Genomic DNA, 24,787 nt, shown 5'->3' on the forward strand with positions numbered 1-24,787 from the left:
TTGGTGTTTAGTTTAGTTGATAATATAGAGAGTGGGTTATGAATTCTGGCACAGAGAATGACTCATACAAATAATAACCTACTGGCCAGCTAGCACCACGTGAGCTAGACCCAATTAGCTAGCCCTCAGCCAGCTCGTCCTCGGCATGCTAGCCTCAGCATGCTAGCCCTCAGCAAGCTAGCCCTCAGCAAGCTAGCCCTCAGGTAGCCAGACCCAGCCAGCTAGCTCCAACTGACAAGCCCCAGCAGCTATCTCCAAGCCAAGAAGTTTGTAGTGTGCGAGCTTGTGTCAGCTGGACTCACCCAGCTGGCCCCAGGCTGCTAGCCCTCAGCAAGCAACCCCTCAGCGTACTAGCCTTTAGCAAGCTAGCCCCAGCCAGCAAGCCCCAGCAGCTATCCCAAAGCCAGCTAGTTCCGATGCTCACCCAGCTGGCCCCTGCCAGCTAGCCTTTAGCAAGCTAGCTCCAGCCAGCTAGCCCCAGCAGCTATCCTCAAGTCAGCTAGTTCTGATGCCAACCTCTGTCAGCTGAACTCACCCAGCTGGCCCCAGCCAGGTAGCCCTCAGCCTGATAGCCCTTAGCATGCTAGCTCCAGCCAGCTAGCCCTCAACCTGATAGCCCTTAGCATGCTAGCTCCAGCCAGCTAGCCCTCAGCAAGCTAGCACCAGACAGCTAGCCCTCAGCTAGCAAGCCCCTGCAACAATCCCCCAACCAGCTCGTTCCTGGAACACTAAGCCCTGTCACTTTAACCTGCCCAGCTGGCGCTCAGACTGCTAGTCCCAGTTGTGTCCAGGCACCGTCTCTGTCCTCGAGCATCCAGGCTGCTGCCTGAGCTTCCCTCCACCTGTCCTGACCGCTCAAAGCATGCTGATATTTGAAGAAAAGCCCGAGGAGAATTACAGCTCTTACATCAGTCAGGATAATAAATCATGGCTGGAGTGGAGCAATCCCAGGGAATGATTTCCTGCAGAGAAAGGACACCGCAAAACCCACTGTGCACAATTATCACCCTTACTCTCCTTGCTAATATTTTTTATGTCATTTAATTTAATACATAAAAAAAAAAAAATCTAAATCGCGGTCTGACTGCATGATCCCTGCCAGATATTTGGGATATTCATAGTTTTTATTGTTTTGAATTTTTTGGATTATACAGCTTAAACGCAACGAGAAGTAGGTCTGAAGCGCGTGTGTTTGAGTCAGCGCTCGGGAGCATCTCTGAGGAGAGAGGCTTCAAATAGGGTGCAATGGAGACAAGGCGGGGAGGACAGGTGGACGCGGCGAAGCCGAGGCAGATGAAGGGAGAACAGGAATAAAAAGTGAGGAGGAGGTCCCGGCTCTCCTCCTACACCTATACACACTCCGCCGAACAAAGTGTTCCTCCACTCTTTGCCCTGTTGGACTCCATCCAGCTGCTCCGAGAACATCCTTTTTTTTTTCCCAATTTATTTCCCAGCACAAAGAGGTGAAATGGAAGCGGGTTGAAGGGATGAAAAGCGAGTTACGTACGACTCGGGAGTTGTCAGCGGCGTGGAGGCCACATGAGCTCCATCCAGTCAGGCTGAACGTGGACGATAGGGCAGATGGGGGGACAGATGGGGGACAGGCTGAGTCCATGGCGATGCTGCTGCTCAAACTAAAACCTGATTCATTCTGGCAGTGTATATAATGAATATTCACCATATAATAAATATAAAGTATTTCTAACGGTTTTGTAATGTGTACTCCACAGTTTCTGCACTCTGGTGTGCAGATTGGTGCGTGAGAAAGTTCAATTATTTATTTTTTCTCATTTTCTGTCGCCGGCTGACTCGCATCGAGCGCCTCAGTGGAGCAGATACTAAATGTTCATCGTATAACGCAACCGCTCCTCCGATTATGCAATTGTAGCTTCTTTGTGCGTTTTTGTTGAGATTTTTGATTTTATCCGTCGCTGCAAAGACACACGTATAAACATTTTCAAAAACCCTGACTATCATAGTCAGTAGAGATGGAATAACAACACGAATAAAACATCAAGATCCTCCCAAAGTTTGTGAAAATGTAAACAAACGTTGTCTCCCCTGTTTTAAACAGTTTAATATGTTTGGGCCGAATCGTCGGCCTGCGTTTGTCCTTTTGATAAAGCTGGATAAATATAATTGACATGAACGTGCATTGCACCGGAGGAAAAGCAGATCTATCGATCTGAGAGTTATAATCTGATGAGAATATACTGACTGTCAGTTTGGTTTCAGGCAGAATAGAAACTACCTGCAATGAAATACAAGGATTTTCCTCTCATTCCGCTCTTGGATCACAACAATTCATGGATGCAAATCACACGAGTGCAATCAGATCCCGTGTGTTCCTCAGGGAATGACGTAAATGTGTCAGTCCCCTGACCCAGATGCGATGTTGAAGCATTGAGACACACACACACACACACACACACACGAGTAATTACTGAGAGACGTGCCCTCTGCAAAGAGACGATGTAATTACAGCGTCTGTTGCAAAACCAGAGGAAAAAAAATCCTACTCTTGCCTTCAAATGTCGAACAATGCGCTGTTTAGAAATGTAATATTGTTGTGCGAATATGAATCATTTGCATGTTGAAGTAGCGCACATATTCTCAGAACGGTGTTTATCCCACTGTTGTTATGCTGATTTGGCACTATTCGCGGGATCTTTCTGATCGGTGGGAATGGATCGCATTGAGATCCACATCGGGACCCGGTTTCAACCGTCCTGAGATCCGCGGTCTCCGGTCTCCGGTCTCCGGTCTCCGGAGCGTCACCGCTGGATCTCTCCGGCCGCCGCGTCCGCAGCTGCGCAACCGAAACCTCCGAGCCCGGCCCGCAGCAGCGGAGCCGCAGCGACACCGGGGCTTTTTCTTCCCGCCGGGTTCCACGCAGGATTCCACGGAGCGTGGAGGGGAGCAAAGAACATAAACCGTGCTGACACGCAGGGCGGCGCGGTCGGGTGGTTACTTACGTGCGTGAAGACGAGCCTGGAAGATGATGGTGCTGAGGAGGGTCGACATGACTGGAGTCTGACATCAGCACTGGATGCGTGTGCGTGAGTGCGTGCGTGCGTGTGTGTGCGTGTGTGTGTGTCTGTTTGTGTGTGTGCTCACGCGCATCCCCCTCCCCACGCCACGAGAGAAGGGAAGGGTAAGAGAAAAGGCCCAGAGGGAGATTTTGAAGATACTGCAATACAAGGTTGTACTCTGGAACACTGTATCAATTGTACTCCAAAGTCATGCAGTACTTGGAGGTGTGTGTGTGTGTGTGTGTGTGTGTGTGTGTGTGTGTGTGTTTGCGTTTGCGTGTGTGTGTGTGTGTGGGGGGGGGCTGATATCTGTACCCTATTATCTAATCAACACATAACAGCTTATCATCATTTAAAAAGGTACTTTTGTCCAATATTCTGTACACACACACGCAAACAAACACACACATACAAACACACACAATACACTTACCCAAAAAGCCCAAGGAACATGTACTGCAGTAAATTAAAAGCGTTTTACCACAATTAAAACACAATCTTATATGGAAGTACATGTAAAATATGTGTGTCTATATATCTAAAAAAATACACTCTCTCACTGTCTGTCTGTATATATATATATATATACATATTCCTGATCCATATGTATATAAAATACTTATGTGAATATATATATACACCACACACACACACACACACACACAAACACACACACACACACACACACACACACACACACACACAAACACACAAACACACAAACACACAAACACACACACACACACACACACACACACACACACACACACACACATACACACACACACACACACACACACACACACACACATCATACAATGCACAAGTTAAGCCTCTTCTCGACCCATGTGTGCAGGGAGAGTGGCATCGGGAATGGATGAATGTGTGAAGAATATATAAACAAGTTAAAGTGTGCAGATACTAAATGTGCACATGAAGAAAAATGACATGCTCTATGGATATTGGCTTATATTTTGCAATGCTTTCTTTGAAAAAGATTTTAATTAATATATAAACATATATACTTTTGCAGTAAAAGGACACCCTGGGAACAGAAGATGTTGCCATAGTTACAGCTAAGGTGGGGGGGTGGCAATAAAACAATAATTTCGTTAAGCTTCCGCTTTATAGATAATGAATTACTATGATGCACAGCCAGAAGAAGTGTTTTAAAGGCTGCCATTCTTCCATATCTTATTATTAAATCTTTTAAAATGAAATTTTGAACCAACTTCACCTGGTAACATCATGTAATATCCTTTCAACTCCAGGACTTTTATACTTGAAAAAAATATTTGTTTACATTTATTTACTGATGTTTCATTGGTTGAACAAAATATATTAGTGATCTATTCAATCACATTTATACTATTTTGGGAACATGCATAATTTTAAGACAGAAAATACAAATGTGATTATTGTTATTATACTTTATTTTAGTGTTAGTCAAAGTTATGATGGAACAGCATAAATATTTATGGTTTATTTGTTTGTAGTATATAGAAAAAAATAAACAAGTGCTTATGTGTGAAACAGGTGTTCATCCATTTTCAAGATTATAAACTATTCTTTTCTTTTATTTTGTGACATTTTATATGGGAGTGACTAAAATATCATATTACCATAAATATGTTTCTATACAGTGAGCCTTTATTATTATGTAATAAACACAACATCCAAAAATCTGTCATCCAAAACACTGAGCTCTTTTTCTGGCCCAGAGTTGGCAGCCAATCAGAAAGTGCACTTTGCATTATTAGTTCAGATCTTTAGCATTTAGCACGGTCATTCGGTGTATAACTTATTACTACGAGCGGAAAAAAAAAAACCCTGCCCCCATTTCAGCCTAAACCAGGTCTGAATCAAGTCAATGGCTTGTGATTAACGTTTTTATATTCTTGCATTTTAAATTTTCTTTTTGATACTGATCTGACTGAACAAACATCAAGCAGAGGTGTCAGAGATACTTGTGTGCTCCACCCGGTCACATCACTACTGAAGGTCACTGGATCATCTGCAACTTGAGCCAACTTTGAACTGGTTACTGATGTGTTGCTAAAAACCCGCCCTTGGAATAATATTAAGACACTTTTTTCACTTTATCAGACCGCTCTCCCACCTTAATAAAAGCCCTCTGTGCCTCGCAATTATTCCCCTACAGCATGCCTCCCTTGTTATCTCTCATGATTACACCGCAGACGTCTGGCCAGCGACACGTGAGATGGTGTTGACAGGTCATTGCCATTTTCTTCTCCCACGGCACAGGGTGTTTATCTCGCTCTCTCTGTGACAGATAACCAAATGTCGATGCAAAGCGACGTTATTGCCGGTGTGTGATTGGTGAACTGGAAGAAATCTCACGGCTACATCTTCTTGCATGTCTGAGTTTCTGTGATTACATCTATATGGCATCCCTTGAATGTGTGTGTGTGTGAGTGTTATTTTTCATATCTATTCAGTATTAACCTTTTGTGGCTAGACGAGGATCCGGCTGGCTGTGAGCGCCAGAGGTAGCAGCACCAAGCTGACGCCGACGCTCAATGGGGATCGACAGGAAATCCGGGCGTCGGTGCCGAACAGGACGGCATGCACGATGGGATTGCTGCACAGGTTCCTGGTCATACAGCCCATCTGCAGCGCCTGGGTCGAGTTAAATGTAGCTGGAAAAAGAGGAAATCGACAAACAAACAAACACAGTTCATATGATACACATTTCAATTTGTCCGGTGAGGCTTGGAAGAGACGATCTTGTTTTAATAACATCAGGGGTTGCTTTTCAACATGTGGAAGTTGGAACTCTTCAACCGAGCAGGTCGTGGTAGCCATTCGACAGCGCCCACGCCATGCGTATGCAACGCACGGGAAACAAGCGTGCAGGATCGGTGATAAAAGGGCATGTTTCTAAACACAAAAGCGTGAAATTCTAAACAAAAAAAAGGGAAAAATAGGAACAAAAACCTCATTCCAGGAACTCACAGGTGCCATTGAAACAGCTGTCCTCTGCTCCTGCGCAGGACACAGTGGCGTTGCAGGTCCCGGCCAGGCTGTCCTCCAAACTGGCACAGGAGGGACACTTCATCCCATTGACAGACAAATTGGGAACTGGAGACAGAAGTGTAGGGTGAGAGGACAGACTCATCTGCTGGGATGCGATGTCTTTCATTAGAAAAGAGAAGAAACAATGACGAGGGAGACAGATTATACCGTGCATACTCACAGATATCTGTATGGACACAAAGAAAGATGGAGGTCTTGATGTTAAACTGACCCGATCATGTTCGGTCTCTCTCTTCACACATGACTGGTGCCGCTGCTAAAAGCGACGCTTCTTACCGGCCAGGCTCTGGAAGTTGCAGTGGTCGCTGTCGCAGCAGAGCTGGGTGTGGGCCTGCCTGGAGAAGCCTTTGTTCACGGCCCATTCGGTCACGATGTTCAGAGGAGTGACACAAGTCAGCAGGGACGAACAAGTCTTCGTCACTGTCGCGATGCTGCCGATTTCGGTCCCGATCGCTGGCCGCAGGGGAGAGAAATCCCTTAACATGACATTTGCAAACACTGACGATATAAAATCGCCTGATTTGGTTACTTTTCTGCAAGTAACGGCTCACACCAACCTGACGTGATGGTCATGCATCGAGAACCAAGGGCAGAACATTCCACGGAGGTTGTGTTGAAACAGGATTCACTGGCGCACCCATGACACAGCAGCGAGTCGGCTGGAGAGCAAACGACAATAATAAAACATTCGGTAACATCCGCTTCTGCGTTTTTCTGCCGCTCTCTCGTGGACATATCAATCATATCCATATGGAAGGACGGCTCTTCGCTGGACCTAAACGTTAAGGTCATCACAGACAGAGATTCAACTTTTTCCACAGAGAATAGATGGATGTGTCATCGCCGTTGTACAACATGAATGCACATTTTCATTCAAATGATTCAAAAGAATGAAAGACATTTCCTGAAGGAGCAGGTCCACAACCCGCTCTTTGTGATATTTATAGAAACCAAAGAATGGTGGAGAAAGCTAACCTTCCCCTGAGGAGAAGCCTCCAGGCCCACTAGACTCAAAAATCGGACCGGTTTTTTGAGCTCAAACACCATTACAAATGTTAATCACATGCCCTTGACATCATTGCTGCTCTAATAATGACAATGAAAATGAAAATATTCCAAAACCTGGTAAAAAGAGGTTTTAGTATGCAAAAAACTTAGTGTCAATTTTAGAGGATGTGAAAGATGTGCGAAAAAACGTTGGAAAAAAAAACCAAAAACAAATAGCTCAAGTACTGATGAATAAAGATAATTCTATCGATTCCCAATCGAGCCGCAACACTTGAAGTAAGGAGTCAAATACAGATTGGTGAAGTTTGAAATCATTTGTCAGGATTCTCTTCTATCATTTCTATAAGGAGCTGGCAGCAGCACGTAGCCACTAAATGACAGCTGCAAAATGGTATTTCAACTTTCATCATTTTCCAGTGTCTGGTTTTTAGAGATCTTAACCCTCATATTATGTTAAGGGTCAATTTGACCCATTGGGTCAATGGGTGAAATTGACCCTTAACATAATATGAGGGTTAAGAGGACAAAATACATAATTTTATGGAAAAAAAAGCATCTGGAGAAATACCTGAACTTCAAACTGTGCACAATATATAACCCACTGAATCAGTGTTTAGTATTACTGAGTAATGTGTTAGCATCTGCTAAAATAACCATGAGGCAGGTGATGCTAAAGCCCACTCAGGGCTTCGATAAAATATTGTGTTTGTGTAAAGTGTGTTTAAGTGTGAACATTTCCACACTTAGGTTTTCCAGTGTCAAAATGTCTAATTCATTTCCAATGAGAACATATGCTGACAAAACATTTGATATAATTTACATAAACTCTGACTGTACACCTCCTATTGCGGTTATTCAACTTTTCCAGATTTTGAAGCAAGTACACGACAAGTGAACAAAATATCCGTGACAGTCAAAACCGCAAGAAATTCAAGACCTTTCTGGACTTTGTCGGAGGACTGCTGAGTGATGTGGTCATGAGGGTGCAGGGGTTACCTGTGGAAAGCAGAGTCCAGGCGAGGCAGAGGGAGCGCAGCAGATACATCGCAGGCAGCGGCGGTCAGGATCTACTGCCTAAAGAGAGCTTTAGCAGAACTGGACGACCTTATCGCGCCGTGTCAGCTGATATGTGGAAGGACCGGTCTGACCGAGATGCAATCTCCGTCTTTGGCCTCCATGCACCGCCGTTACTTCAAACTCTCCTCCTGTCTGAGATGTACGGAATAGAAGCACCCGCAGAAGGAAAAGGTGATGTTTTCTGATTTGCGTTTGATTTGTGACTCTTCCCCACACTGTGATTTTTTTTTTTCTTTTCTTTCAATATGTATTATGCCCATTGCAGCCACACAAGGTGCTGTTTTGAACATATTTGCTGAGAAATGTAGAGCCAATGTTGCCCTCATTAACATACACCTCCCACCGCTCTTCTTTGCAACCTTTGATCACAAAAGTCATGGAAAATCTGAAAATAAGCACCAGCAATACCAAAACAGGATTTCTTTCAAATATGGTGTTGAAAACTGTCTCTTCTTCTTCTTCTTCTTCTGGCTTTTCCCTTCAAGGGTCGCCACAGCGAATCAACTTTCTCCATCTAACCCTATTCTCTGTATCCTCCTCTCTCACACCAACTACCTTCATATCCTCTCTTACTACGTCCATAAATCTTCTTTGGTCTTCCTCAAGACTTCCTGCTCAGCAGCTCCAATTCCAGCATCCGTCTACCAGTATTGTCACTCTCCCTCCTCTGTACATGACCCAACCATCTCAGTCTGGCTTCTCTGACCTTCTCTCCAAAACATCTAACATGAACTGTTCCTTGATAGACTCATTCCTGATCCTATCCATCCTGGTCACTCCCAAAGAGAACCTTAGCATCTTCATCTCTGCGACCTCTAGCTCTGCCTCCTGTCTTTCCATCATCGTAACTGTTTCCAGTCCATACAGTGTCGCTGGTCTCACCACTTTCTTGCACACCTTTCCTTTCATTCTGGCTGATAGTATTCTATCACATAGTACCCCTGACACTTTTCTCCACCCATTCCAACCTGCTTGGACCCGTCTCTTCCCCTCTTTTCCACACTCTCCTACGCTCTGGACTGTTGACCCCAATTGACCTCATCTGTCAGCCTGTCCATCACCATTGTAAACAAGAAGGGGCTCAGAGCTAATCCCTGATGGAGTCCCACCTCCACCTTGAACTTCACTGTTACCCCTACAGCTCACCGCACCACTGTCTCACAGCTAGCATACATGTCCTGCACCAGTCTAACATACTTCTCTGCCACTCAAGATTTCCTCATACAATACCAGAGCTCCTCTCTTGGCACCCAATCATATGCTTTTTCTAGGTCTACAAAAACACAATGCAGCTCCCTCTGGCCTTCTCTTTACTTCTATATCAGCATTCTCAAAGAAAATACTGCATCTGTAGTACTCTTTCTAGGCATGAAGCCATACTGCTGTTTACACATGCTGACTTCTGCTCTCAGTCTACTTTCCACTATTCTTTCCCATAACTTCATTGTATGGCTCATCAACTTTATCCCTCTATAGTTGCCACAATTCTGCACATTCCCTTTATTCTTAAAAACAGGCACCATCACACTTTGTCTCCATTCTTCAGGCATCTTCTCACTCTCTAAGATCCTGTTGAATAATCTGGTTAGAAACTCTACCGCTGCCTCTCTTAGACACTTCCACAATTCCACAAGTATATCATCAGGACCCACTGCCACTCTTCATCCTCTTCAATGCCTCCCTCACTTCACTTTTACTAATCTGTGCTACTTTGTAGCCAACTACAGTCCCCTCTTCTACCCTTGCCTCTCTTTCATTTTCCACATTCATCAGCTCTTCAAAATACTCTTTCCATCACTCTTCTAGCATCTGTCAATGCATTTCCCTCTCTATCCTCAATCACCTGGAACTGTTGTATATCCTTTCCATCTTTTTCTGTTTCGCCAGCCTGTATATATCATTCTCTCCCACCTTACTGGCCAACCGAGCATACAGGTGATCGAATGCTCTTTGTTGGAAGGGCCTTTCTGCACTTTCTCATTCCACCACCAAGTCTCCTTATCTACTTTCCTTCCAGATGACACACCAAGTACTCTCCTACCTGTCTCCCTGATAACACTAGCTGTAGTTGTCCATCATCTGGAAGCTCACCCTGACCACCCAGAGCCTTTCTCAACCCCTCCCTGAAATCCATACAACACTCCTCCCTTTTCAGCTTCCACCACTTTGTCCTCTTGGATCTTCCTTGTCACAAGTCTTCCTACAAACCACAATCCTATGCTGTCTGGCTTCTCTCACCTACAACTACTTTGCAGTCACCGATGTCTTTCAGGTTCCCACATCTATACAAGATGTAGTCTACCTGCGTGCTCCTACCGCCGCTCTAAATTACCCTATGTTCCTGTCTTTTCTGGAAAAGTGTTCACTACAGCCATTTCCATCCTTTTTGCAAAATCTACCACCATCACTCCCTCTGTGTTCTTATCCTGTATAACAAATCTGCCCATGAGGCATTCTGGCGCCACCTACTGGCGACAGCGGGGACTGCAGCCGAGCAACTGAACAAGTTTCACAGGTTCTGCTTGAACGCAGAGAAAGTTAGGGCTCATCTCCTGATTGTAACTCCAAGCTGCATCTGTAGGCTGCATGGCTCGCAGTGTGATACAATGATACACACTGCCTACAACTGTCCAAGTGTATGTGTGTGTGTGTGTGTGTGTGAACAGTACCAGATCCTTATTGGGTGAACCAGTGCCGACGTGTATCAGCTCACTGGTCCTTTCCAACAGCCTCCTCCTGTGAATCAAGTTATGGACAAGATTCAAAGGACACCGTTCCTTTTGTTCTTTTACTCAAAATGTCCAGAATCTAAGTTTCCAAAAAGAAAGTGATAAAGTGAAAATGCTATATTCACTAAATTCAAGATAGGCTGGTTCTAAAAAGTCCTAGAAAGTGTTTGTGGGCCTGTTTAAAATGTGTATTTTAACAAGCCTGACCTCCGATGGCTGTTTAATCAACATCCTCTCCAACAGTCCAAATGTGAATGTGCTCAGCTGCGTGGACTTGGAGCAGAGCTCTGTTCACGGGGCTTTGGCATCATCGGAGAAACGACCGAGGTGAGCTTTTTTTTTCTGGATACTCTCACTGACATACGTTTTTGACATACATGTAAAAGCACATATGGGGGAGCTGTAATAATGACAGATTTTAGAAACTATAATTTCCAAGTAGACTTTTAAATCTCGAATTTCCCCCACACCGCTAGGAATCCCTATCCGAAAAGAAACCGCAGATTTTGGATCTTTTCGGAGGCGAGTCTGTGATGTGCAGTTTCAGGGATGCTAAAAGAGAATCTTCAAACAAAAAATCGTCGCTGTTGTTCGCAGCCCTGACCAGCTTCCCTGGCGTGTCAAACTTCCTCAGGAGGTCCTTTACCACCGCCTTGAAGACATATTTCCCAATGCAGTTCAACAGGGAAACATCAGGTAACTTCAATTTTTCCATCGCCCGTATGCTCACGCGGTCAATGATGTTTATGATGTCTCTTGAATCCACCGCCCTCCTGCTTGAGCGCGGGAGTCTTCGGATCAGCATGTTGATCAGATCTGTCATCAGCATGCAGATCTGGTTGTTGACCTGGCTGTTGTACAGCAGTTGGGGAGGACGTTTCTTTGGAGATGGACTTTTGGGAATCACCTCAGGGGGTTTTTCTGCCTCCTCGGTGTCCGGCAGGGTCTCTGGCTTGGGGGTCTCTTCCTGGGTGGTCTCTCCCTGGGGCGTCTCTCCCTGTGGGGGCTCTCCCTGGGGGGTCGGTGTCTGGAGGGTCTCTGCCCAGCGAGGGATGGTCAGCAGGGGCTCTGGGGATCTGGGGCTGTGGTGCTCAGCCCTGCTTGAGGGCTTACATACTCTGGGTATGTCGAGCACGGCCACCTCTACGTCGCAGAAGCCGCTGATCTTTGGCAAAAGGTAGCCGCTCCATCCCGGTAAATACTCCTCAACGGTTTGCTTGAGCCCCTGCGGTGTGTGTATATTGGGCCTTCTGCCTGGCTGTCCCATTACCTCCTCAAAGGTGAGCTTCAGAAAGTCCTCCAAAGGGAGCCTTGATATGCTGTGAGGCATGTTTCACTCTTAGGTTTACTCGTTTTGTGTGAACACAAACCTTTTGTGTGTGTGCGTGTACGTCCACACTCCGGAGATTATTTTGGAACCTGTGTGTGCTCAATAATGAAGTCCAATCCTTTTATAAACTCCTACTGTGCTGTGTTGCCCGTATAAACCAGGTTATACACGCTGATAACAGCGCCGGCCCAGAGTGAGGTCTGATAACAGCCCCCCCAGAAAAGCCAAATATTACAATATGGCATCGGGATCTATCGCTGAAAGGGAAGTTTAGTCAAAACACCTGAAAAATTACAGGAGAAAAATGAACTTTCTGCAGAATTAAACTGTAAGCATAAGGAAACCTTGAAGGAAACCCTAGTGCAGTGTCTGTTCAAGGGACAAGGACTAGGTTGGGTTCGTTTACCTTTCGTGGGCTTCGTTCTGCCATTCCTCAGTCTGAGTTCTTCAGGGTTCCTGCGATTTGAGTCCAGCCCCTAAAAGATGCATTGGATGGAATCTGAGTGGATTATTATATGTATTTATCACATTTTAAACCCGGGTCAGAGGCAGAGCCCAGGCTGTGCAGAGATGTGATGTTACAGCAAGCAGTGGCTGTGGTGGAATCAAACAGATGATGATGGCGTGCAGAATGTAGGTGTTGGGCAGAGCAATGGGGTTGCTCTTTTACAATGTTTGTGTCACAAGAGATGGGTTAACATGGGGTGGGGTGGGGAATGGGGCGCGATGTCACACAGCCAGGTGGCTTCCAGGATGCACGGAAGACTCGTCCTACTGTGAATCTAGTCAGATCTGTGTGTGTCAGTGTGTCCATTATTCACATATATTGCAGAATATTTGAATCAAGGTATTTTCAGCCAATTCATTGTTGAAAATGCAATTTTTCCCCGCAGACAGATCTGATGCCATCTCAAGACACTGTTTTTGTATTCTACAATCTACATATTTGTATTTGTAAACACAGCAGGAAACCAGGAAGTGGACAGAAAGCAGCTTATTGGCTAGTGACACAACTTTGGTCTCTCTTTCAAACCCTATAAATCCAGCTCAGTCAAAATAATGTTCAAGTGCAACTTTAATGTAAGGCATGAAAATTGCTGTTCCAAAATGTTTTCCTGTTCCCGGTGACACGAGGACACAGGTTGAAAATGAACGTTTGCACTCAGCTGTCATGTTGACGTCACTGGCGATCGGGGCCTATTGAAACGGGTTGGTCACCGCAGGCCAGCCCACCGGTGTGAAACGCAGGATCTCTAGCTACTCCAGTCCTGAAAGGGCTCTCAGGCAGTGCTAGTTTTCAAACTCAGGACACCGGCAGCTGTGCTGTAACCAATCCTGGGCTTATACAAAATTATTTTCACGGACAAAGAATAAAAACTGAAAGTCGGAAGGAAATTTTAGTTTTGCTGGAGTTGCAATCATCTCGGTCTTTGAATATAAGATGGCAATCTGATCAGTCTTTTTCCAAGTCTTGGGCTCTTTCCAAGCCCAAAATTTGTTTTTTTTGTTTGATATTACAAGTCTTTCAGTCTTTACAGTGACATAACACAATCAACAACCAATAGATGAGCTCCAACAAAACCAGAAAAGGGAAACCTGGGAGACAAATAGTTGCCAGAGATGGTTTGTTGGCGGTATGGACGAACAAGAACGGCGAAGGACGACCCCGATCTTTCTGGACGGTCCAGAAAGAGGAGCGGATGGTGGAGCTGTGAGCAGAACAGCCCAGCTCGTACGATGTCAACTCTTCAACGTATCATGACCCACTGGAGAAGGAAAAGCGACGGACTGAAATAGCAGAGGCTCTGCAAGTACCCGTTGAAAACATTGCATGGTGGGAAAAATTGCTGAAATAATCTAGTTGCTGTCTTGTAATTAGTGACCTTGTGAGATTCAGGGTCTTTGTAAAATCTGTCTGACTCTAGGTGGAGACTTAAAACCGCACATGTGAGATGAGTTTTCCACGAGTCTTTTCCAAATCTTTTTCAGTCTTCTGATCCGGCAGAAAGACATGACATACAGACGAGGTCATCAGCTGTGATGGCACGGGGGGGGGGGGGCCGGGGCCAGATGCTGCACACTAACTAGGCAGAACTCTTCCCTTCGGATTGTAGGTTTCAGGGAATGTCCTGTGCACGGAGCCGCACAGGGTGCTTCCCTTTAGAGGAAGCGTTTGCCACGATAGCCTCTGAGACACCGGGGCCGGTTCCCCCCGGCCCGCTGCAGGACGCTGCGTTTCCGGGAGGCTCTGATTACAGAACTGCACTCTTCTGAGATGGCTCCTTCTGGAAGACGTGCAATCCATAGCAGTTTCAGTCTCTGAGTTGCTGTTGTTTCCGTGCAGCAGGTAGCCACTCCACCCTGGTAAGTAGTCCTCTACGGTCTCTTTCAGCCCCACCGGGGTGTTCGTGTCGGGCCTGGGGGTGGTGTGTCCCATGAGCTCGCTGAAAGAAAGCTTCATGAAGTCGTCGAGCGAAAGCCTGGATATATAAAAAGTCATCTTCAAAGCCCTTAGTTTGGCCAGTTCTGGGTTCATTTGGTGATGCAGGGCTCGGGGTTCCACAAGCCGCTGAGACTCCCTGTTGGTTTCAAAATGAAGTAACATTTACAACCTCCGATTGTTCATCACTGCGTGAATCTATCAAATCATACTATCAGATCACAGCAGGGGACATTTTGGCACACAGTCGGCGTTTGATAACAGCTCTCCAAAGCCTGTTACTTTGCTATGAGAAGTATTTCTGCATGCCACAACAATCAAATCTAACAATATTTCCATATGAATTTCTAGTTTCCAGCACTCAGAAGACAAAAGACTGGAAGGAATGAAAGGCCTGAAAAGAAATGACATAGCTTTTCATAATTTCTCAGCAAAAGCATCTGATTTTAGGGGTCACATACCTGCTTGTTTTTTCTAAAAAAAATTAAGAACTGGTCAAATGGATAAAATGAAAGTTGGAGGCGCCTCGGTTTTGGTGGGATACTGACCAGACACCTCGATAGGCTGTGTGTCTGCCCGGGCTGCCGGCGCTGTCGTAGGGCAGGTTGTGATGTCACAGAAAAGAACTGAAGGTCATGAAAACCAATGCGTTGTAACAGTAAGGGGAGAAAACACTGTGATGTCACTGGGAGGGGGCGGTTATCAGCCAGTTAACGCACAAATGACTCCTGGGAAGAGGAGCAGCTCCCAGCATGAAGCAGAAATGCCTGCAACCCAGGAGTCACAGATGAAGTGCTTTGCACGTAAACAATTAAAAACTGAAAAAGAAAAAGGGATTTGAGAGGCGTATGAGCTCAGAAGTGGCATGATTTAAAGACACATGCAAGATTTGAATATGGTAGTACATGCATAGTAATAGTACGCACAGTTGAAGAAATGCATAAAAATCTGCTCCACCTGGACTGTAACAGGCTCAAGGTTACAAAATTAAACCTACATTTATTTCATACGAAGTAACAGTATTAGACACATCACACAGAGTTTAAGATTTACACCTCATTGATGTGTTTGCAGGAAAAATAAGCAGGCTTGTAAAAGCAGGTTGTGCAGGTCACACCATCTTTGGACCAAACTCTTGGAAATCAAGCGAGCTTTAATAAGGGGACGTCTAATGGTAGAGTGGATGGTATAATGCGCTTCCTGTTTGTGACATCATAGCTCACATCTGCGGTTTAGGTGGAGAAAATTACCGAGGTGTTCTGTCATGTTCACAGGGACATCACAGATAGCGCACGCTCCCCGTAACATCACAGCTTCCTCATTCAGGTCAAGCGAGTGTGGGAGTTTGTAAGTGGAATTGAGGGCCGTGGAGACCTCAGAGGATCAGTCCCCCACCTAGTGTGCAGCGTTTACCGCAGTAGCATACTGAAGTGGGGACACCAGTGATCCCATGACGTATCGTTTTAAATACCTTTTGGAACCCCCCAACCCCAGACCCAACGTGCACACCCTGCAAGAGCCCAGGTGGGGTACAGGTACGGTCATCCCTAAGACGAATGGATTATCTAAAGAAATATTTCGATATATTGCAAAGTATCCGCACGGTCCGCCGCTGCTGGTGTTTAACTGGCCCCCCGGTTTAACAAAGACCAGCCAATGGGGCGACAAAGAAACGACAGATCCACCGACCAGCAGGTCACCTCAAGATAAGCAACCACAGTTAAAATATCCAAAAAGTCCCCCGGTTACGAAAAGGGACCCGCCCAATCACATCAGACGGCAGCCCCCGATCGATTCCCAGACAGCCATCGGTCTGCGGCATCAGAAAGAAAACAACCCCGTCAACTGTCAGTTCAGCATCTTCATCTCTGCTCTGATCATAACACTGTTCTCCGTCCTCCCCCAGGACAAAAAGATCTCCATGGATTTTACAGATTTAGTGACAATTATTGAAAATGTGGAAAACAGGGCGAAGAGAGACCCCCCCATCCTTGAGATCTCCATACAGACGGGGCAGGTGAAACATGTTTACACCTCAGTTATCGATGACCTCCTGAGGAAGTTCGAGACTCCGGAAATGATATTCCAGATTGCAATGAAAGACAACTGTACCTTATTTGAGGATTCTCTTTTGGCTTCCATGGAGCTGCACATCACCGACTTCCCCCCGAGGAGATCCACCGGCATATGTTGTCTGGGGTGTTGAACGCTCCTGGTTGGCATTATGCAGCCTCGGCCGAAACAGGCAGGCTTGAGAAAACTCGCCCCAGATAAAGAGGCAGACAGGGCTCTGGCACCATGTGTTTGAGATGCTCAAAAACCCCATCAGTGAAGCTCGTCAGCGGGTTTAGTTTCACTGGATGGTAGGAGCTACCAGGCTTGGGCATCGGAGAGAAAAGACAAGGGTTCAGAGCTGTGGCAGGAGCAGCGAAAGGTGGTTGTTCATCAAAATTCCCCTCCTGAGCTATACAGCAAAAGTAACAAAAAGAAAAGATGGGAGATAACAGGATCAACAGGTGAGGAACTGATTTCCTATGCAGTAGTGCGCACATGCGCTCACACACACATGCACGCACAAACAATGTCAGTCCACATTGTTTTAGTTATCTTCTTTAAATTCTATAAATCATTTTTGGCAACGCAATTTTGTCTTCCAGAACAGCCTGGTCACTGAGGAAAGAAGGGTTCAAGCTGAGGCGAAAGTGGTTTCTCCGGCAGATGTGAGATCAACTTCCGTGACTTAATTCAGTTTTCATCTGTTCAGGGACCTCAACTAAAGCACTTCATTCACAATAAATACTTGACTTACCTTTGTAGACGATGGGATCCCTTAATTTTATGCTACAAGGTTGTAGCATAAAACACCTATTCTTTAGAGGTGTTCACAGTACTGAATGACTGAAGGTGTAATGTGTACCATGTGATGTGATTTAAAAAAAAAAAAAGAAACTAGGCAGTTTAGTTATCTCAACCATTTATTTTGGACAGATTTCGAACCATGTGTAACTTTACATAAATCTCCAGAAAAACAGGTGTAGGAACATAAAAATGCCATTCTGGTGTTTGCTAACCTCAGAAGTAAAATATTTTAGTATTTTCTTCCATTCGTTGGAATGGCCCGTCCGCTCCTTCACAGTTCCCGTTTCGGAACCCTCCCCCCTGCAGATGAAATGGAAGGAGGGGAGGAGAACGGTACGGAAGTGGAGGGGAAGACAACGTGGGCGTGTTTCCAGGGAGTTTACATGGCGAACAGGATGAGGAATGCCACCATCAGACAGAACAGACCCATGGCCTCAGACAGAGCAAAGCCCAGGATGGCGTAGGAGAACAGCTGCTGCTTCAGGGAGGGGTTCCTGTGGGGAGGCAGAGCGGCTTATATAGCAGTTACATTCTTAGGATGTTAATGTAAAGGAAGACTTTTCACCCTGTTCAGTTAGAAGAAAAAAAAAAACAAATCTGCACACCTGACAGACCGAATGTGACCACCCAACGTTACCTGGCATAGCCAATAATGAGGCTGCCGAAAACTGTTCCAATTCCAGCCCCTGAGCCGGCCACGCCCACCGTGGCAGCACCGGCACCGATGAACTTGGCTGCGGTGTCAATGTCCCGGGAGACGGCGCTAGTCTGGAAGGAGCGGGTCAGTAGCGCAGACTGGCTGACCGGCAACAGGGCCTGGGTAGAAGATGGAAAGCGAAAGAAACGTTACTACACGCAGTCGGAAGGTTATTTACAACCAAGTCCCGACACAGAACGTGTGGCTTTTAAAAAGGCCAAACTGTGCGGAGTTTCCCATAGATATGATCCAGTGGAAAGCAAAACTGCTGAGTTCAGTTATTGGTCAGCCAAGAGTGATGAAGAGGACACACCTGCTGCTCCACTGAGGCTTCAGGTCTGTTGAAGAGGGAGACTGAGACTGGCCGGGCGAGGACTCTGGACCCTCCTCGCAGCTGCGGAAACAGATTCAAACATTAAAAGATTCTTCCCTGAGTCACAGATGGCGTTTCGGCGCTACTTCATGAAAAAGAACAGAACAAAATTCACATTGTCATCATAATTCAATTTAACCCAAAATTAATACCATGCAAAGGTGATGTGACAGTATAAGATGTACTTCCCTAAACGACGAGGTTACATTCCGAGGGGTCTGACGTTAAGCGAAACGCCATCTCTACCATACAGTATTTAGATACATATCTGCCATTTTTACCGTGCAAATTTTACATTTTTTTCCCCTTTAAATGTTTATATTTGCATGATTATAGGCCAATTATAATCGCAGGTAAGCATGTACAATAGATAAAACTCCGCTGAATATTAATTGCAAAGTCCGTCGTAACTAAGTCGTCATTAACAGAGCACGTCGTGAAGTGAGGACCACCTGTAATGTAGGTCTCTTGGATCGGTGAGATGTTCTAGTTAGCTCTCATACATACCTTTCTGTTCACTGACTGCAGTGAGTTTTACAGCTATGTGAACAGACATTCACATGTCTGTTAAATGTAGGACTAAATATTACTCTTCTGTGGGTATCGGGATAGCTGTATTGTAATACTAGAATAAATTCACGGTAAACAAATATGCAGAGTCATTCATTTCTGTCTCAAACCACAAAACATGAAGGAAAACTCAACTAAGAAATTAGACTTTGCTATAGTTCAGTTGCGGGCAAAGATTAACAGCGGCACCTTCAGTCCCAGGGATAGTGAATACACATCTAAATGTTCAGGGGCCTATTTCATCCACAGGGCAGTAAATCCCATTGGTCTAATCCTAGAGCATCATAAGATTCATTCAACTGCATTCAGTAAAATAAACATTTTTACAGGCATTACGGTCATGACTGTCCAAGAACCTCAACCCCAAAATGTCTTTTCAGTTGATTTTATGACAAAGATAAACTTAATTGATCCCAATAGGGTAAAATTCTTTTGTCACAGCAGTGTAACAGTTATAAGTCTCAATAAATATGGATATTAATAGACAAGCAATTAGAAAAAGCAAAAGACATCCACAAATAAATAAACAGAGAGAACAGCAACAACATCAAGGATAAGAATCAACAGAATTGGGGGGAGGGAGGATGGCACTAAGGATGAAAATAGACAACCAAAACTAAAAAACAACATAGAGTGACAAACAAGGATAAATATAAGACAAGAGTGAGGGCGAGGTAGTGAGGTTGTGGTAGAACAGATGCACCTCCGTATTGATGGAAGGAGCTGCTGACGGGGGGTGAGGGTGGGGTGGGGGGTAGTAGTAGTTGTGTGTTTGTCAATGTCAAACAAAATTAAGTTACAATGAATGTTCCTGGAGAGGCCAGCGACACGCTCAGGGCATTTAAGTGGGGTCGGCAAAGCAAAGGTGGACATTTTGCTGCCTAAAAGCCAGGAAAAACTATTGCTAATCTTGAGAGAAGGTAGAAACACTACCTGTTGAGTGTGAAGCAAACAGCCTGCACGCTGAACCATGGGATTTCAAATGACAGATGCACACTTTTACGTAGAAATGGCTCAGCAGATAAGCAGGGCACGACAGTATTCATTGAGAGGTCGTCAGGCATTAACAACCTACGTAATCTCTAATGTCCATGTATCTTTGTGCTTTCTGAAAGTAAAGCAGCTCTGCCACTGAGTCTACAGGTTGGATGTACAAGTAACAAGCGGGGAAAAAAAAAAACTTGATTTGCTTCATTTCAAAATGACAAGGAGCGTGCCAAAAAACTTAAAAAAAAATATGAAAGTTTAATAGCCGCGGGGTGAAAGAGCATGGCAGACACACCTAATTTGAGCAAGGCTTTGCAATTGGAAAAAAAAAAAAAAAAAAAGTTTGTGAAAATTAAATAAAGCTAAACACAACAAGTATGCCAATGAAGAATGTGGAATATTACAACTTGAAATGGTCAAAGTATCATTCAGAAAAACTGGGGACAGCGAGGAAGATGTGAGTGGAGGACAAGGCAGATAGGGTGCACAGGAGACTTTTAAAAAGATAGAATGAAATTTAAGATTACCACAGCATGAAATCCTTTTCCCATGTTAACCAAAAATCAAGAATTACAGGCATCAGAAAACCTCCCAGTGCAAGCAGGTCCTCCTTAAACATTTCCTGCATTAAAGACGACTCAGAGGAATTACTTTCAAATCATCAAATTAATTATGCTGCTCTCATTGCAATTCTTACTGTCTAAATAACTGCAATTAAAAAGCTTTCATGTTTTGGATCCCCCTTCAGTGAGAAACAATCACAACAATGGAGGACAATCATCCAGGGGGAATGGATGCAAGGAATCAACAGCTAAAGCAATGATAATGACAGAGACGGGCAGTAAGGAGACTACATGCTTCAGGCCTTGGGCCCTGAGCCTGACCATGCATCACCTTGTCCTTACCTTGGGACATTGTTAAACCCATTGTTAAATCCCTTTCAGGGACTGCTACTTAGAGATGTCACAATGTAAAGTCCAACTAAATGGTAGAGGAATGATAAATACTGGCAATTCATTTAAATCTACATCAGCTACAATAACATTTTAGTACTGTTTTACTGTTAAATGTAAACAAATAGTACTTCTGATCCCTAATTGTCTTGACATGAATACAGCACTTCGCCCTCTACAGTACCTTCATGACTGAGATGCCCAACATACTGCAGGGCTGACATACAAATACTACTAACTGCAGCAACAGATACAATTGTCCTTGAACACTGGTGAGGATACACGGAAGTGCAACCTTGAACTTTCACACACATTTGGTCATGCCGATCACCCCCAAAAACAATCACATTTTCCCCCCAGAAATTACACTCTCACAGGAGCAGTCCACGTACCACAGCAGGAGAAGTGACAAACTTAGCACAGGCATACATGGTTGAAACCTATGGGAGAGAGAGACAGAGAGAAAACATTTGTTACATTCAGCCACTTTGCCCTAAATATCCATTTCTCATTGCCACATGTTGCATGGAAGAATGAGGCGGTGCCAAAAAAAAAAAAACAAAAAAAAAAACACATGAGACCAGTTTAAAAATCTCTATTTGCTAGCAGACAGTCTTGGTCCCTTTGCTTATCCAGCTAACGATCACAGTATTCTGGCATGCCTGAATGTGCAGTGAAGTACAACCAACACAAAGTCACTTCCCAGACAGGTAACATGTAGCTGGTCCCTGCAGGATAACCGCGATAAGGCGGAGGTCGAGAGCGGCTCAGAGGAAAGCAGCCCCCCGGATCTCTGGCTGCAACGATCAAGTCGAGATTAGCCGCTTTCTGTCCACACACGGCGCAGTCGAGGATGCTAATCCCATTTCCTGACGCCATTAGCTACAACCTGGAGGACAGGTCTGTGTCAGAGTTGTCACCCCGATTCCACGGCAGACGTCTGGTCGGATGATTGTGTCTCAGGTTTGCTTGGCCGTCCTGACATAAAAGGACACTTTGGATCTATCGCTAGGCTAACGATAAACATGCTAACAAGCCCTTAGACTTGAAGGTCAAAATCGAATTCTGAACGGTCATCCGAGGCCGAGAAATTCGGCATGATGTATTTACGGTTAAATTACGCATAAAACCTAAAGTAGAGCACAGGGAATGGACAAAATGGCTGTGCGATTGCCCCGAACAGGGGTGTCCTTGCAGCTGTAAAATGAATCAGTGTACGGCATGTAGGCCCAGACCGTCAGACATTTTGGATTCGTCTATCTGTCAACGTAGCTTGACCGCACCGTGCACAGGATTAACCCGGTGACACCGGGAGGGAGACAGCCAATGTTCCGGATCGCGATACATCGGTTTCACACAAGGAGACTGCATGTCCTGGGCCGATTAGAAACGAAGTCCTTCTGCGGCACTAAGTCACTGAATGGCCGACCTAGCATGTAAGCTAGCAGGGAGACGATCTTCCTATTAGCTCGTACAAATCGGTTTCACGGTCGAAAACGAGTACATTAAAACACAATGTCAAGATGAACGAAGTGTGTGCACTACAAATTGGTAGTTTTACCAGTTTGTTCGTCCCGAGGGTCCGAGGTTAGTTGCTCTCGCACACGGCGGTAGTCAATGAATGTAGGAATCGCTGTTCTGTCACCTTGTCATTTATAAGCTCACCATCTACGTCCTAAACGCTCATTGGTCATAGTCAGCCCCCACTCTCTCGGTGGCTTGGTACGTTTTCCGGGTTCGTACGTGAAATTAACCAATCATATACATCGTTCTTGAACTACAAATATTTCTACAGGCTACTCGTTTTAAAAGGTGGGACTAAGGGAACTTTCATTAATTTTATTGGTTAGTATTGCCGGGAACACCGAATTTACGAGGGGCGACCTTTCAAAGCACATCCAGTGTCCTCTGCTACTATTGGCTTATCTGTAGGAAGTCCCGCCTTAATGGGAAGAAACTATTGTATAGTTTAATGTGACAGCACAGGTTGGCGACTTAAAAAAAGCTGAGGTGCCTTTTTGGACAAACATCACATTCACAAGTTGGATTCCTCAACAAACATCTTTGTTGTTTTACTCTAAACTCCTCAGTTTTGAAAAATTCTGAATTCTCGTATTTGAAATTTTAGGTAGTACACGCCCTCCCCTTCAGTTGTTTTTGTCTTTTACCTCGAGCCAGTTAAATTATGATTTTATGTGTAAATAACTCCCTAAGTAATCGAGTTTTACTGCTATATGCTCGTGCATTGTGGCATTACTGTCACCCAAATAAAGTGGAACCAAGGGAAAAATAATGTTTTTATAATGCAGGTTGTAATGCACTAGCCTCAAGAGGTTAGTTAATATGTAAAATGAAATAGAGGAACACTTAAATTTATCCCGTAAAAAACGAATGAAACACGTGAACAAAGTGAGAGAAAAATAGTTAATTGTATGCCTAACAACCAAAAATTTATGAATTTTGTTTGACGTATTTGATATCTAACTTGTTGGCCTTAAAAAAGTTAATGACCCCTTTTATTTGTAATGAAATGAAAATCATGAAAAACTTCACTCATATACAAGTCTGTATTCTAAATTAGTCTAAAAAAATAAATGCATATTATAGGACACTATATATTTTTTTTAATATTATGAATGTGATGGTTATATTACATCATAAAGGTCAATGTCATTGTTTATTAAACCTAATTATGGCAGTATCAATCTTCAAGAAAGGTCTAACACAGGAATAGAAGTTGAGTATAGATTTTTTATTTTTACTTTTATTGCTTGTTTACATCAAATGTAAAGATCAGGAGTTTGACATCTTCAATAATGAATGCATTGGGATCTCTGACCCGTCCCTCATGTGAACATTGTAAATGCAAGTAATTAACTGCCATTTATTGCCCCCAATTAACAGTTAAGCTGTCTGCTGACTGGATTCAGCTCATAAATATTCAACATATTCTGTGTGGGAATAAGACTCTACCATGACGGCTGGATATTTAGATATTTAAACATTTTCAATTCAACTTCTAGTCAAAGCTTTAAGCTATCAATTAAAAATGTGGGCTTATTCTGTATGAATATTTATTGGGTTTGTGATGAAAAAAAAACATGGTCGACTTATAGCTTAATAGCTCATTGGTACTGTCAGTACAAACTGCACAGGTTGTTAGCCAAAATCAGCTAGATGACCAAAAACTAGATACTGATATTGATACTTTTTCTGTTTGATGAGACAACAGGCAGTGTCTAGAAAGCTTGGTCATTAAAAGGAATCCTCCTTTCTTTGCATTTGCCTTTGTGTTCAGGAAGTCCATGTTTCAAGGCCAAGGGCTCAAATCTACAGCTGATAAAGCAAAATACCACAAAGTTGATCGAATAACAGGGTGCTGACTTGGACCACAGCCGCTTGATGTAAATGTCACAGGAAAACATAGGATAGCGTTTGTGAAGCACTGCCATGAGATTTCTTGCCTCCAGGTTTTAAAAGAAGATCAATGATGGTCACAGCAATTACTTGTCTGCACTGAGTGCAGATTTACAGCAGTCTACTTATTGATCTTACCATCATATCCCTCTCCTGGATGTCCCAGGCACTTTGCTCAAGCACTTTGTTTTTGATAGATGATGTTGAATACACTCGCAGATATTCATTCTTATTTATTATGCCAATATTTTGATACGT

General features: G+C 44.3%; 3 protein-coding genes across 4 annotated transcripts in view; all 3 read right to left on the reverse strand.

The window, feature by feature from the left end:
* Positions 1-3,076, reverse strand: part of LOC147220899 (TANK-binding kinase 1-binding protein 1-like) — a 16,141-nt gene extending 13,065 nt beyond the window's left edge. For both annotated transcript variants that reach the window (XM_086170575.1, XM_086170574.1), the window contains exon 1: positions 2,976-3,076. The gene's annotated coding sequence lies outside the window, so the exon portion shown is untranslated. The remainder of the gene's footprint in view (positions 1-2,975) is intronic.
* A 1,126-nt stretch (positions 3,077-4,202) lies between these two features.
* LOC147220900 (uncharacterized) lies at positions 4,203-8,180 on the reverse strand. The gene is made up of 6 exons (XM_086170773.1): positions 8,094-8,180; positions 6,647-6,748; positions 6,366-6,542; positions 6,009-6,134; positions 5,499-5,692; positions 4,203-5,316 (listed from the first exon to the last, which is right to left on the reverse strand). Exons 1-5 carry the CDS (start codon positions 8,140-8,142, stop codon positions 5,508-5,510), a joined length of 639 nt encoding a protein of 212 aa, XP_086026899.1. The 5' UTR covers positions 8,143-8,180; the 3' UTR covers positions 4,203-5,316; positions 5,499-5,507.
* A 9,455-nt stretch (positions 8,181-17,635) lies between these two features.
* Positions 17,636-22,784, reverse strand: atp5mc1 (ATP synthase membrane subunit c locus 1). The gene is made up of 5 exons (XM_086170199.1): positions 22,674-22,784; positions 21,505-21,552; positions 18,543-18,623; positions 18,170-18,348; positions 17,636-18,026 (listed from the first exon to the last, which is right to left on the reverse strand). The coding sequence occupies exons 2-5, from the start codon at positions 21,541-21,543 to the stop codon at positions 17,912-17,914; spliced, it is 414 nt and encodes a 137-aa protein (XP_086026325.1). The 5' UTR covers positions 21,544-21,552; positions 22,674-22,784; the 3' UTR covers positions 17,636-17,911.
* Between the last annotated feature and the right edge of the window lie 2,003 nt (positions 22,785-24,787).

The sequence above is a fragment of the Fistularia commersonii genome, chromosome 23, assembly GCF_037954325.1.
Source record: "Fistularia commersonii isolate RoL2024-O1a breed Wild chromosome 23, RoL_Fcom_v1.0, whole genome shotgun sequence".
NCBI classification, from domain to species: domain Eukaryota; kingdom Metazoa; phylum Chordata; class Actinopteri; order Syngnathiformes; family Fistulariidae; genus Fistularia; species Fistularia commersonii.

Coding starts and splice junctions, on each gene's coding strand:
- LOC147220900 (XM_086170773.1), bottom strand. CDS start 8,142: ATGTATCTGCTGCGCTCCCTCTGCCTCGCCTGGACTCTGCTTTCCACA. Junction 6,749..8,093: donor CTGGACTCTGCTTTCCACAG/GTAACCCCTGCA, acceptor TTTGCTCTCCAG/CCGACTCGCTGCTGTGTCAT. Junction 6,543..6,646: donor ATGCATGACCATCACGTCAG/GTTGGTGTGAGC, acceptor CCCTGCGGCCAG/CGATCGGGACCGAAATCGGC.
- atp5mc1 (XM_086170199.1), bottom strand. CDS start 21,543: ATGTATGCCTGTGCTAAGTTTGTCACTTCTCCTGCTGTG. Junction 18,624..21,504: donor TTGTCACTTCTCCTGCTGTG/GTACGTGGACTG, acceptor CTGTTTCCGCAG/CTGCGAGGAGGGTCCAGAGT. Junction 18,027..18,169: donor CTCATTATTGGCTATGCCAG/GTAACGTTGGGT, acceptor GCCTCCCCACAG/GAACCCCTCCCTGAAGCAGC.